This window comes from Bison bison, unplaced genomic scaffold, assembly GCF_000754665.1.
Source record: "Bison bison bison isolate TAMUID 2011002044 unplaced genomic scaffold, Bison_UMD1.0 scf7180017864010, whole genome shotgun sequence".
NCBI lineage: Eukaryota > Metazoa > Chordata > Mammalia > Artiodactyla > Bovidae > Bison > Bison bison.
Window position 1 is genome coordinate 212,705 of NW_011494582.1, and position 13,907 is coordinate 226,611.

Genomic DNA, 13,907 nt, shown 5'->3' on the forward strand with positions numbered 1-13,907 from the left:
AAGGATGAGGATAACATCCAAATGGAGTTTTGGTCAATTAGCGTCCTTATGCAGTGTAAAACCGCATGGTTGATACAGATCTCACAAAGTCTATAGGACTGGTTTGGAGAAAGGAAGAGAGAAGAGGGTGAGCCATATCTATATCTGTGTTGCCGTGGGGCAGAGGAGGGGGGCCAGGGCAGCTGTGGTGGGAGAGATGGAGTGAGGTCAGGTCCGAGGGGAGCTTGCCGCTGGGAGTGGCTATGAGAATGCAAATCCTTGGGAATTCACATGTGTTTTGTGGGAATCACTGGACTACCCAGAATACTCACAGTGAGCGCTCAGCCCAAAGGGTGAGGGGAACTTAGTGTGCTTTTGGGCTCTACTGTCTTGGGTTATATTACACCATACCTGACCTGATAATAGTTTAAGGGCAACTGAACACCCAAAATAATGTGGTGGGGTTACTTATGTTTTTGGTTTCAGCCTTTGATTTCATTGTATGGGATATCTTCTTTTGCCACAGTCCTCCCAAATAGAAATCATTTTTGTACTCAGTCACTTCAGTCATGTCCGACTCTTTGCGGCCCCATGGACTGTAGCCCGCCAGACTCCTCTGTCCATGGAACTTTCCAGGCAAGAATACTGGAGCAGGTTACTGTTTCCCGCTCCAGGGGATCTTCCTAACCCAGGGATTGAACCCGAGTCTCTGGGGTCTCCTGCATTGGCAAGCAGATTCTTTACTACCATACCACCTGGGAAGCCAGAATAGTTTTACCAAGAAATAAAAATTGTATTTATCTGTATGTTTAACATTTATTGTCATCCACCAAGTGCATCTTGCTTGAGGAGAGTCATAGATGAGTAAGACATACTGATGTTGTAAACAAGTTTATCCGCAAATGGAGAGACATAAAAACCAACCACAATACAAGGTTGGAGGCAGCAAGTGTTAAATGGAAGACGGGAACAGTGCTCATTAATTCTGGTTGGGAATGGTTACATAGAACCCAATGAATGAAGGTGTGTTTTGCTGAAGTTTCTATTTTTTTCTTGAATCATTTCTCTTTCCTGTTAAGAGACAAAAATAAGAACGTTCTGGCATTGTATAAAACACACACACACACAAATCCTAGGGCTAAAAAAACACAAGAAGTGTTGCAGTAGGTACTCATTCATCCAGCCCACTTTTCTATGCCTGGGACAAGTTTTGAAGATGAACCTCCAAAGGCTAAAAAGGCAGCACTGAATAGTGTGTAGGCCTTGGGGGTCAGATACTTTTGCATCCTGTCTCTGCCATTTTACCAGATGCATGATCTTGGGTAAGATACTCCTTATTAACAGCCTCTCTTCGTATTAGATTACCAGTCTATAGAACAAGGGCACTAAGAATTTACTGGATTGTTGGAATAAACAAGATAATGCATGTGAAATGCTTGGTACGCTATATAAACTTGATGCATTTTAGCTATTATTTTTATAATCCTGCAAAGAATATTGGGAATTCTACATTTGTGAGTTTAATCACATTCTTTTGAATTTATATTTTCTGCTCATATCACTTCTTGGGTTAATAAACACCTTACATTTAATACCTATATAATTAAGTCTTGCTTTAATTTATCCAGAAGCTACCTCTTTCCAACTTTGACTGGAGGCACCTCACTCTCTAAAACATAGGATATAAAGCACTAATCCATGAGTTCCATGGTTTTATATAAGGGGAGGTACTAATAATATTTTCTACTTTGTTGGTGAAAACTGCCAACAGTTGTCAGTGTTTCATGAACTTTTTTGACAGCAGCATCTCCTTAAATAAGAACTTTGAGGTACAGTTACATGATATTTTCCAAACTGTCTTCTTTGAAATGCTATTCTGAGAGGGCTCAATGGGTGTTCCACACAGAGGATTGTAATTTAGTAAGCGCTGAATTAAATGAGAGTTTGTTAGGTTCTCTGTAACATCCTGTGTACCTCAAATACAGTAGGTAGTGGTTTTTGAATTTGTTTCTCCAAAGCATCTTTTTTTTTTTTTTTGGTGGGGGCTGGGTAGGGGCGGGAATTGTCTGGTAGGCCAAGTGTTCTGGAAACACAATTTGAGAAAAGCTGATTAATAGTAAATTACAGCTTCAATCTGTTATCTTTCAGGAGTAATTTCCCTCTGAGGACATTGCATTACTTATTATGTGGGAGCACTTTCATTGCTTTTCTGAACATTCAAAGACTCTTAGGTGATCTTTTTGCAGTGTATTCTTATCATCCTGACATTTTTGCCAGAAAAGTTTAATTGTATTTGTTTACTTAAAGATATCATCCTGTATATATTCTCTTTTCCAAATTGCTTTTAAAAGCATACTAAGTAGTAATCAGCTGAATTGTGTAGTAGAAAGTGTGAAGTCATGCAGCCCTGGCTTGGAATCTTTGTTCAAGAACCCAGAATTTGTCCTTGGATGATTTATTTATCTTCTTTGATTCCTACTATTATATTTTCTGCTCTATTACTATTATATTTTCTATAAGAATTAATAAACTCTTTACATTTAATACCTATATAATTAAATCTTTCATTTGTCTGGAGACATAGCTTTTTATCCTTGTCCTTTGATTTCTTTCTCACAATACTCTTTCTGACTTGATCAAGCAAATACAAATCAGTTAATTTTTTTAAAACTGAGTTTGGAACTTGATTAAAACAAAAAAATCCCATGTAGATTGGGACATGGGATATTCATACAGTCATGACTAACAATTATAAGAAGTCACTGTTTATGGTTAACCCCTTTCCCTATGTACACATGCAGGTAGGAAAAATTAGGTCACTTTTCCTCCTCTAGGGCCAAATCCTTGGGAGTGGGAAGCTACAGGGGAAGGTGTTATATTCCTCAGTCCATCCCTGTGGGGGAGACTCCTAAAGTACTTGAATGGAGCAAGAAGTAAGAGTGAGTTGCAGCTTAAAGAAAAACCCCTTCAAGTTTCATTTTCACGATTTCATCAAATGATATTATATTACTGAAAACTTAAAATCATAGTATAAATATTCTCATAGTATAAGATAGTCTGATTAGATTTCAAGTATCTAATGTCTCAAATTTCTCCCCTCAATAGGCTTTTAGAGATATATGTTCCAGTGTGTTTTTCAAAGTAAATACCTATTTTCCAGCCTTTCTCATTCAGGCCTACCATAAGGAGACAATGCCTCCTTATGGAAATATGGAAGTATTACCGTATAATAGCTGAATTCCGTTGATATCATCCTGTGAAAGTTTGAAATTCTTGGAATCTTCTTTGCTGTAGGTTGGATACATCACAGCATTAGGATCAGACGAATGACTCAGACCTAAGGAATGGCCAAGCTCATGTGTTGCAACATACAGGAAGTTAACTCCTGAGACCAAAGAGAGACATACAGTGACTGTAAAAATAACTACATGTATAATAAAATCAAAACATATAATCAAAATCAAAGTAACTATAAGATACCTAACTCTTTAAATCCTCCATAGTTTTATTATTTGTTTCCAGGCCTTCATGAGGAGGTAGGTTTAAAAGAGGAATCAGAAAAGTAGTACTTTAATCTTATCACCACTTCTGGTTTTAAGAAAATATAAGTTTTTTTTCTGCCTATTTGCTTCTTATGTAATCACTCAGCAGTGTTCAGAAGCAGAAAGCAAAGGATTATTATAAAGACCTGAGTTTGAAACCTGGCTCAGCTACTTACTAGCTGGACAACTCTGGACAAATTAATGGGTATTGCTGAGGCTCAGTTCCTCATCTGTTAAATGGAGACAATAATTCCTACCTTATAGATTTGTCATAATAACTTGAATTTCCCAATATCTGAAAAATGATGAATATTCAATAAATGATGAAAGTGAAAGTGAAGTCTCTTAGTCATGTCTGACTCTTTGTGACCCCGTGGACTGTGGCCCACCAGGCTCCTCCGTCCATGGGATTCTCCAGGCAAGAATACTGGAGTGGGTTGCCACTTCCTTCTCCAGGGGATCTTTCCAACCCAGGGATTGAACCCAGGTCTCCCGCATTGCAGGCAGATGCTTTAACCTCTGAGCCACCAGGGAAGCCCAATGATAGTGGCTCTGAATAGCAGGAGAGAGAAAGCTGGTTTTGAGAAAGCATGACTGTAGGGCAGGACCTCCAGGCAAGGCTGCAATTTGCTTTCGATTTGTTAAAGTGTGTTAAATATATGTTCTCTCTCCCTCAGACTCATAGATAGGCTTTGCAAATAACAAGGAAGTTGCGAGTGTGTGAGTTTGAGGGGCCAGAGTTCCAATCATGGTGCATTAGACTGAAGGAAGGTGTCCTTAGTTTACTTTGAGTGGGAAGAGGGAAGAATGAAAAACACACGCAAGATGTGAGATGGAAGCAGTGTCATAATTTTACATAGGTTAGATTTTCACAGCAAGGCATCACTATGGTGGTGAATTCCCACTGCCAAACACAGGTATTCATTTTACTTTCAGGGCCAGTCAGTAGCCAATTTTTTAAAAGCATTGTTTTCAATTAGGATTATTTATCTAGAGCTTCTCTTCATTAGTTTTCTGTTTTGTCTATAATCTTCCACTTTGTAAAATGATGACCACAATGGGCTGGGTTATAGTGTGGGTTCTTTCTGACCAATAATGACTAATATTAGTGTGTGAGTGCTGTTGCTTCAGTTGTGCCCGTGTCTTTGCAACGCTATGGACTGTAGCCCACCTGGATCCTCTGTCCATGGGATTCTCCAGGCAAGAATACTGGAATGGGTTGCCATGCCCTCCTTCAGGGGATCTTCCTGTCCCAGGGATCGAACCCACATCTCTATGTCTCCTGCATTGGCATGTGGATTATTTATGACTAGAGGAAACTAGGAAGCCCATATAATATTAGAATTATATATAATACTCCAAATATCATAGTCTCTGCCCCTTTTTCCAGAGAAGGCAATGGCACCCCACTCCAGTCCTTTTGCCTGGAAAATCCCATGGATGAAGGAGCCTGGTGGGCTGCAGTCCATGGGGTCGCTAAGAGTTGGAAACGACTGAACGACTTCACTTTCACTTTTCTCTTTCATGCATTGGAGAAGGAAATGGCAACCCGCTCCAGTGTTCTTGCCTGGAGAATCCCAGGGACAGGGGAGCCTGGTGGGCTGCTGTCTATGGGGTCGCACAGAGTCGGACACGACTGAGTGATTTAGCGGCAGCGGCAGCAGCCCCTTTTTCTCCTTTAATTAAAAAATATTTGGGGGATATATACAAAATAGTTATAATTTATTGAAATATTAATATATTCCAAGCACTATGCTAAGCATTGCATAAGCATTATCTCATTTAATTCAAACAACAATCCTGTGGGGTGGGAATTACTTACAGTTCCATTTCACAGATGAGGAAACTGAGGCTCAGAGAAGTTAAGTAACTTGTCCAAAGAGAATGTGACTAACTGGTAGAGGTGGAGCAAATTGAACCCAATGTTGCTTGACTCTGTAGCCGGAGCCTGCATCTTCCATACGTGGAACATTATGAGCACATTTAAAGCACAGAGGTTGGCAGTTAGCAAGACTAGATAACTATTATTAATCAAAGCAATTATCAAAGTTAGAGAGAGTTAAGATATGGAAAGTTCAGGATTTTAAAAAGGATGTGTAGTGGAAGAGATACAGGATGCAGTACCTATCCCGATACCATCAGTCCAGCGTTCATCCTCATCGAAGTGAGCATCTCCTCCCAGGCCTGGCCCGGGTGCAAAGGCGTGAGCCAGTGTGGCTCCTGGCCCATCAAAGGGATACGGGTCCCCGTGAGCTGAAAGAAAGCAGGGCGATTGCCTTTAGAGACTGAATCTATATCCAGTCATTCCATCTTTCAGTCTATATGATTAGTGAGCTGAAAAAGATCAGTCCAAGCAGCCAGCTACATGACAGGGTGGTTTGGGTATTTGTTTGTCACAGGAACTTTTTCTTTCATACAGCTGCTGCTCATCCCTGATAACCTCCACATTTTGAAAGCTTACTGATGCAGGACTTTAAAAACATTCACATCTAATTTATGGTGCCATCTAAACGTTAAATCTGATCATTTTCCTTTGCCGCATGGTGGCAGAGTGGAGAATACTGGATTCAGCAGGTAATTGAATATCATTTAATGTAAGTTTTCTTAAAAATCTAGCTTATTCTTTGTGAATATAGTAGTTTCTTGAAGAACTGTGCTCAAGGTGTCCTAAAGTAGATTTTGATGTGCTTTTATTTGTGATGCAGAGAAATTTATTTTCAAACTGTTATCTGGCCATATCCAACTTATCTGGTTCTTAAAAAGCATGGAGTGTCGTGATCAGTGCTTTCTACAAGGTTTTCTTCACTCTTGTCAATATTGTGTTTAAGTTTAAATTTCAGCTAAATTCACAGCACCCAGGAAGTATAATATTAAAGCAGACTAAAAGAGCAACATTTGCCTCTAAAATTTGTGCCATGAAGCACCAGTAATTAATAGCAGTTCATGTATATGGGTTTTATCTCCTTAAGCCCTTTAATATAAAATTTTATATTTTCTGCTTTCTTACTAAATACATGAAAGGTGTTGGCAATAGGCCACAGGGGCAGTTCAATTCTTGGAGACCACTTAGGGCTTTTGGAAGTTGTAACCTCTTCTTTTGCTTATATATGTGCGTGCATGCTAAGTTGCTTCAGTCGTGTCTGACTCTTTGCGACACTATGGACCGTAGCCTGCCTGGCTTCTCTGTCCACGGGATTCTCCAGGCAAGGATATGGAGTGGGTTGCCATGCCCTCCTCCAGGGGACCTTCCCAAGCTAGGGATCAAACACATGTCTCATATGTCTCCTGCACTGGCAGGCAGGTCTTTACCACTAGCACTACTTGGGAAGCCCTTGCTTATAACTTACACACATATATAAAATGATTCATGTTATAAAATAGAGGTTGGCAAACTTTTTCTGCAAAGGACCAGATTTGTGGGCTTCATGATCTCTGTTGTATTTACTAAAGTCTGTCATTGTAGCCCAACGCACTCACAGACAATAGGTAAGTGAAAGAACATGGCTGTGTTCGGGCTTCCCTCATAGCTCAGTTGCTAAAGAATGTGCCTGCATTGCAGGAGACCCTGGTTCAATGGACATAAGTCTGAGTAAGCTCTGGGAGTTGGTGATGGACAGGGAGGCCTGGCGTGCTGCAGTCCATGGGGTCGTAGAGTCAGACATGGCTGAGTGACTGAACTGAACCGAATGGCTATGTTCTAATAAATATTTATTTACGGATTTGGCACACGGATCATATTTTGCCATCTTCTGCTATAAAAAGTGGCTCTAAATTAATGGACTAGAAAAAAAATGTAGTAACATTGACATATATGCTTATCTTTATATCTGTATCCCATTAATCTGTAAAGAGATTGATGTATCTGTCTATCATCTACCTATATCTCATTAAAGATTTTAAATCTGGAAAACAGGAGGGCACGGATATACACAACAAGCAAAACAGCGCACAGGATCAGCCTGAAGGAATCTTCCTTACCTCTTCTTGCAAAGCCAATCATGATATCAGCAGTTCCCCATCTAAGTCTCTTAAACGTCAGTGGGATTGCTTCGCTCCATATTTTGAAGGCCTTGGCCACTAATTGATTCACTGTGATATGTGGTAAGTCTGAAGTATATGACATGATCCTGGTAGCAAGCAAGAAAACAATGTTTGACTTTTTAGGAAAAAGACTATATTGCTTTTGCCAAAATGAGCCAAAGCAAAACTGACCTGTAGGTAACTACTTTAGAAGTCCATTTAGGATGATTTGGGAATAGCGAAAATTCTGCAACATCTGGTACTCCACATCTGGGCTTCTCCATGATCTCTATAATACGGGGGCTTAATATTCCAGTTATAGGCAGGTGAAAGAATCCTTCCATCCGCTTGAGTCTGACTTCTAAACTATTGGCATTCTTAATTTTTGAGTCAGATGAATAAAACCTCTTAAGATAGTCCTGTTGGAAAGAGTAATTGATCTGTAATTCTTGTTTGTTGTCTTCTTTTATCTCAGAAGTCTGCACATCTTTGCCTCTGATTCCTATGGACCCAAACAGTAGTTTGAAGGCAGAATAGTTACACAGTAACCAGGTAAAACAAAAGTACATTCATGAGAAGGAAATGTAATATTGATGATGAGTCATTGCCATTTCATTTCATGGCCGAAAGAAAAGAGTCCCTCTCTTTTTCTGTTATCCCATTGTATAATTTTAAAACATAGACTTGTTTTTAATAGTCAGGAAGAGTGCCCCGTTTGCCCTCAAGGTGTGCACCTGAGGTCTGCCCTTGGCATCAGAGACCCTTTGGGGAGATCCAAAGTCACCCAGCCCTTTCTAAGATGCTCTGGAGGTCAGGTCCCCTGAGGTTAAAGGTTTTAACATTTTAGTCCTGGGAAAGGAAATTAGGACATTATTTCATTTAATATATGTATTTTCTAGGTGAAGAAATCAAAACTCATAGTAACTAAATGATGTGCTCCACAGTCACGTATTATGCTAGTAGGCAAACTGGTCCTGAGTTTCTTGACTGCTTGCCAGGCCAGAGCTCTTTCCATAGCTAAGTTCTTTGTAAAACCCTCTTTGTGAAGCTGTAAGGTAAAGCAGGTTTCTTAGGTGTGTTCCATGTGCCGTTAGGTCCGGGGGAATTTCTTAAAGGACCCCAGTGAATGGGTGTGAGGATATTTATTTTTTCCTAAATAGGAAAAAATAGAGAGTGAATGAAAATAACAACAGCAGCAGCCTCCCCAGAACCTTGATGAAGCACTTACTAGTGGCAGGGACTATACCAAGAGCTTTATATGCTTATCTTATTTAAACCTCATAACCACCCTGGAAGTTGGGTATGGCAATACTTTCCTATTTCACATTTGAAGAATCATGGCTCAGAGAAGGGGAGTAACTTGCATGAAGTCACCCCAGGAGTAACAAAAGGAACGGATATTTGAACTCCAATTCTGATTCCAAAGCCCATTTCCTCAGAAAAACGTACAGCGTCATGTTAATGTGTGATAGTGCCGTCAAAATGAGTTAGGTTTATGAACTTCAGGTAAGTAACCTTAGCAGTAAGGTGCTCTCTCTTCCTGTTCCCAAGACTGTGTTTCATTCAATACAAGTACTCACTGTTCATCCATGACAGTTGGGAGTTAATCCCTGATTTAAAAACAAATAGCTCATTTTCTCCCTTCCAGAGCTACCAGCTTTGCAAAGACACTCTCTGGAAGAAATCTCTCAGTATCCTTGAGATGAATTTTCCTACCTTCCTTTAAAACTAGAGAACCTCCCTCTGGTTTCCTGGCAATCTGCACCCTGGGTGGAGGGGCTCAACACTCCTGCAAGTGGACTCCTTCTGAATCCAGAAGGTTGGAACCATATGAAATGGACCTCTTTCAGATCAAAAGAAAATAGTCAAATAGGACCTCCTTGATGGTCCAGTTGTTAAAACTCTGCCTGCCAATGCAGAGGACATGGGTTTGACCCCTGCTCTGGGAGGATTCCACATGCCGGGGCACAACTAAGCCTGTGTGCCACAGATACTGAGCCTATTGTCCTTACGAGAGATGCCACCACGATGACAAGGCTATGCATTGCAACTGGAGGAAGCCCACATACAGCAACGAAGACCCAGCGCAGCCAAAAATAAAATAAATACTTTTTAAAAATGGTCAAATATCAGTAATTTCATATGGTTCAATCCAACACATTACAGGGACTTTGAAAAAAGTCAAAGTTAGTGTGAAATAAAACTCAACTTTTCTTATGCTTAAATTTATAAACAATACTTTTACCAAATAATTACACTTTGGGCTTCTCTGGTGGCTCAGCCTGTAAAGAATCTGAAGGAGAACCCAAGGAGGCTTGAGTTTGATCCCTGGGTCAGGAAGATCCCATGGAGAAGGGAATGGCCACCCACTCCAGTATTCTTGCCTGGAGAATCCCATGGGCAGAGGAGCCCTGTGGGCTGTAGTCCATGGGGTCGAAAAAGAGTTGGACTCGACTGAGCCACTAACACTTTCTGTCCCTCACTCACATTAGGATAATTATTAAGTAATATATTGGAAAGTACATGACTTTTGAACCAGAACTTGTTCTTGACTCTTGTCTCTACAGTTAGCAAGTATGTGGGATGTGAATTACTTTTACTTTGGTTTCTTCTTTTTCCCAGGATAGAGCTAAGGATTCAATGACACCACGTTTAGGATGTATTTCATAATCTGAAGTTGTTACATACATGATACCTGGTATTGTTACCACTTCATTTATTTGCTAGACTCCTCCAGATAAAACACAGTATTACTGTCTCCACTGGATATATGAGAAAACGAAGTCAGAAGTTCATGCCTCACCCATCATCATCGGTTTATCAGCAGGAGAGCTGCAACATCTACCCTCATTTTCTGTTCTCAAGTCTCTCCATCACCAGGGTCCTCATCTTAAGGAGTATCGCTTTGCTCTTTATGAGAATATCTCGAGTTACAATACACTGTAGTGGTCGTGAAAGCTTCAATTTATATAATATGTCTCAGGGATGTTGCTTCACAACACCCCTATTTGACTGATATCGTTGTATCTTCAGCTATAAAACTGAAGCTCAAAGGTTAATAACACGCCTCTGTCCATCCACGCAGTCGAGTGGAGGAGATGGAGCTTGAATCCCCTTTGGGCAAGCTTCAGAGCCTGCACTTAATCGCTACTTGATTAAATCATATATTGCCTTTATAATAGGGAAAGTTATTAAAGTGGCAAAGCACAGTTTGTCTGGAAAGTCCGTGGCGGCCCGGGAGAGCGGGCCAGAGACGTACCTGAGCCAGCTGCCAGCGTGGGTCGCCCTCGCCTCCCAGGCCCGGGCCGAGTGGCAGGGCCGGGCGGCCGGGCAGCAGGCAGGCAGCGCATAGCAGCACCAGCCGCATAGCTGTCTCCTCGCACTTACGGGGCATTTGGTGTTCTGTGCCGGAGGCTGGAGAAATTTATATGGCTTCTTAACCTTGAATGTGGAAACAGGTGACTCATTTGAGTGTTTTCTTTGTTTGGAATGTCTTACGGAACTTTGAAAAGCGTGTGTTATCTTTCATTAATGACAACGAGGAAGTATGCCCTTATTGGCAGGAAGCACACAACGGATTTGTCTTTCAAAGGGTTTTTTTTCCCACTTGTCTTCTGTATAAATTTAACCTGTGAGAAGACATATTTTCTTTGCCAGAATCAAATTGCTACTTGTTTTTTTTTTTTATTTTTTTTCATTTTAAAGCCTTTATTTGTGCATTCATTTTTGGCTGTGCTGGGTCTTCGTTGCTGCGCAGGGTTTTCTCCAGCTGCAGCCAGTGGGGCTACTCTCTGGCTGCGGTGCGCAGGCTTTTCATCGCGGTGGCTTCTTTTGTTGCGGAGCACAGGCTGTAGCGTATGCAGGCTGCAGGAACTGTGGCATGGGGGCTCAGCGGCTGGGACCCCCGGGCTCTAAGCACAGGCTCAGTATTTATGACAGATGGGCTTAGTTGCTCCGCTTCCCAGATCAGGGATCGAACTATGTCTCCTGCATTGGCAGGCAGATTCTTTACCACCGAGCTACCAGGGAAGCCCTCAAATTGCTACTTAGACATGTCTTTTTAAAAAAAAATTTTATTATTATTATTTTTTACTTTACAATATTGTATTGGTTTTGCCATACATCAACATGCATCCGCCACTGGGGTACACGTGTTCCGACATGTCTTCTCAATGAAAAAATCGAGGGACATCTGTATTTTAAACAATATTAAAAAAATATTAAATTTAAAAATATTAAATATTAAAAAAAAGTGAAACGCATAGAAAAATACTAACACATAAAACATGCAAATAGTTAAGTCATGATGAAGCAAACGCTGTAAGTGTCTCCAAAGTCACAGAGGGGAAGTCATAGTGTTTACACTGGGCACGTTCCTGAGTATACTCTACTGTAGCACGTTATTTCTGAATTTCCTGCAGTTAGCTTAAAATGTATTTTGCTTTGAACTTTTGCTTTGTTGCCCATGTTTAGTCATGCTGATTCTGTGCCTTTTGTAAAACAACGTTGCCTATAGCCTGAAATATATAGGATAGCCTATTCTTAAGGCTCTGGCTTTGATGAGTCCATTTTTTTAGAGATTAAAGAGTTGCAGAAGAAACAATAGTATTTGTCCTGTTGGAAGTTTACAGGAACTCTGTGACTGACCTACATGGGCAGCTGCAAGAACAAACGATTCCTCCACCAAGAAGTTGGCAACAACCAGCCATGCCCCTCTCTCGTCTTGCCTTTAAAAGTGATTTGCTGAAACCCTTCGAGGAGTTGGGGGTTTTTCAGATACAAGCCACCTGTCTCCTTGCATGATCCTGCAATAAATCTTTCTGCTTCAACTACTGATGTTTTGGTTTGTTTCATCCCATGGGCATTGGGCACATGAACTTGTGTTTGGTAACAATAGCTTTAAATGACTTTTTCAAAAGAAGGAATATCAAGTAGACTAGGTGAATATTTGAGGGCAAGGGGCATCAGGAAGAAAACTTTTCCTAAAACCAGCTACAAATACTTCCTAAATTGTTTTGATAATTCTTTCTTTGTAGATATATTTTTATTCATCATAGCAATTCTCTCTTTTGTGCGTAAGACTTCACTCAGGAAAGAAAACTTTTTCCTGAACTGTCTTTGAGCTAGCACCATTAAGTATATTTCTATGTTCTCAAATTTGTATTGTTGTTTAGTTGCTAAGTCATGTCTGACTCTTTTGAGATCCCATTGGACAGTAGCCTGCCAGGTTCTTTTGTCTGTAGGATTTCCCAGGCAAGAATGTTGTAGTGGGTTGCCATTTCTTTCTCCAAGGAATCTTCCTGACCCAGTGATCCAACCCACATCTCCTGAATTGACAGGCAAATCCTTTACCACTGAGTCACCTGAGAAGCCCTTGCCCAAATTTACTCATTCATAAAACAAAAACATTCTTTTATCCATTATAGTGCTTGGTCCTGGGGATAAAGGAGTCAGTATACTCTGAACTCAATTATCTTGTAGGGAGACATAATGGAATCATCTTACAGAGCTTAAGTTAAATATTAAACTAAAAATATGTGTAGAGTCATTTGTTGCTAAATCCGGAAAACTTATTTGGTCCTTATCACATTTGATCACAGAGGGGCAGTTGATGCCTGTCTTCTTTCATGAAAGGCTGTCTTCCCTGGGATTCTGTGGTAATACATTCTTTTGTTTTTTCTTCTATTTTGATCCTGATTTTCCTGTTTAAACTCCTCTTGTGTCCACATCTTAACTATTGGTGATCTTTAAGTTTCCATCAGTGGCCTTTACTTCCTGTGCTATGAACATTCCTTCAGTTCAGCTCAGCTCAGTCTCTCAGTCGTGTCCGACTCTTTGCGACCCCATGGACTGCAGCACACCAGGCCTGCATGTTCATCACCAACTCCCAGAGTCCACCCACACCCATGTCCATTGAGTCGGTGATGCCATCCAACCATCTCATCCTCTGTGGTCCCCTTCTCCTCCCGCCTTCAACCTTTTCCAGCATCAGGGTCTTTTCAAATGAGTCAGTTCTTTGCGTCAGGTGTATTGGAGTTTCAGGTTCAGCATCAGTCCTCCCAATGAATATTCAGGACTGATTTCCTTTAGGATTGACTGGTTGGATCTTCTTGCAGGCCAAGGGACTCTCAAGAGTCTTCTCCAACACCACAGTTAAAAAGCATCAATGCTTTGGTGCTCAGCTTTCTCTATTAAGACTATTAGTCCAACTCTCATATCCATACATGACTACTGGAAAAACCATAGCCTTGACTAGACAGACCTTTGTTGGCAAAATAATGTCTCTGCTTTTTAATATGCTGTCTAGGTTGGCCATAACTTTTCTTCCAAGGAGCAAATGTCTTTTAATTTCATGGCTGCAGTCAC

General features: G+C 40.7%; 1 protein-coding gene across 3 annotated transcripts in view; it reads right to left on the minus strand.

Moving 5' to 3' along the window:
- Nucleotides 1-775: 775 nt before the first annotated feature.
- The window catches only part of MMP7 (matrix metallopeptidase 7 (matrilysin, uterine)), a 20,399-nt gene continuing 7,267 nt past the window's right edge, over nucleotides 776-13,907 (minus strand). For 2 of the 3 annotated variants that reach the window (XM_010834078.1, XM_010834080.1), the window contains exons 2-6: nucleotides 7,734-7,960; nucleotides 7,500-7,648; nucleotides 5,646-5,774; nucleotides 3,203-3,364; nucleotides 789-1,050 (exon numbers count right to left, since the gene is read on the minus strand). In XM_010834078.1, coding sequence (XP_010832380.1) covers nucleotides 1,022-1,050; nucleotides 3,203-3,364; nucleotides 5,646-5,774; nucleotides 7,500-7,648; nucleotides 7,734-7,960 — 696 coding nt within the window. In that variant the 3' untranslated portion in view covers nucleotides 789-1,021. Of the gene's footprint in view, nucleotides 1,051-3,202; nucleotides 3,365-5,645; nucleotides 5,775-7,499; nucleotides 7,649-7,733; nucleotides 7,961-10,800; nucleotides 11,012-13,907 lie in introns of those variants that run through there. The other variant, XM_010834079.1, reaches the window with a different exon arrangement.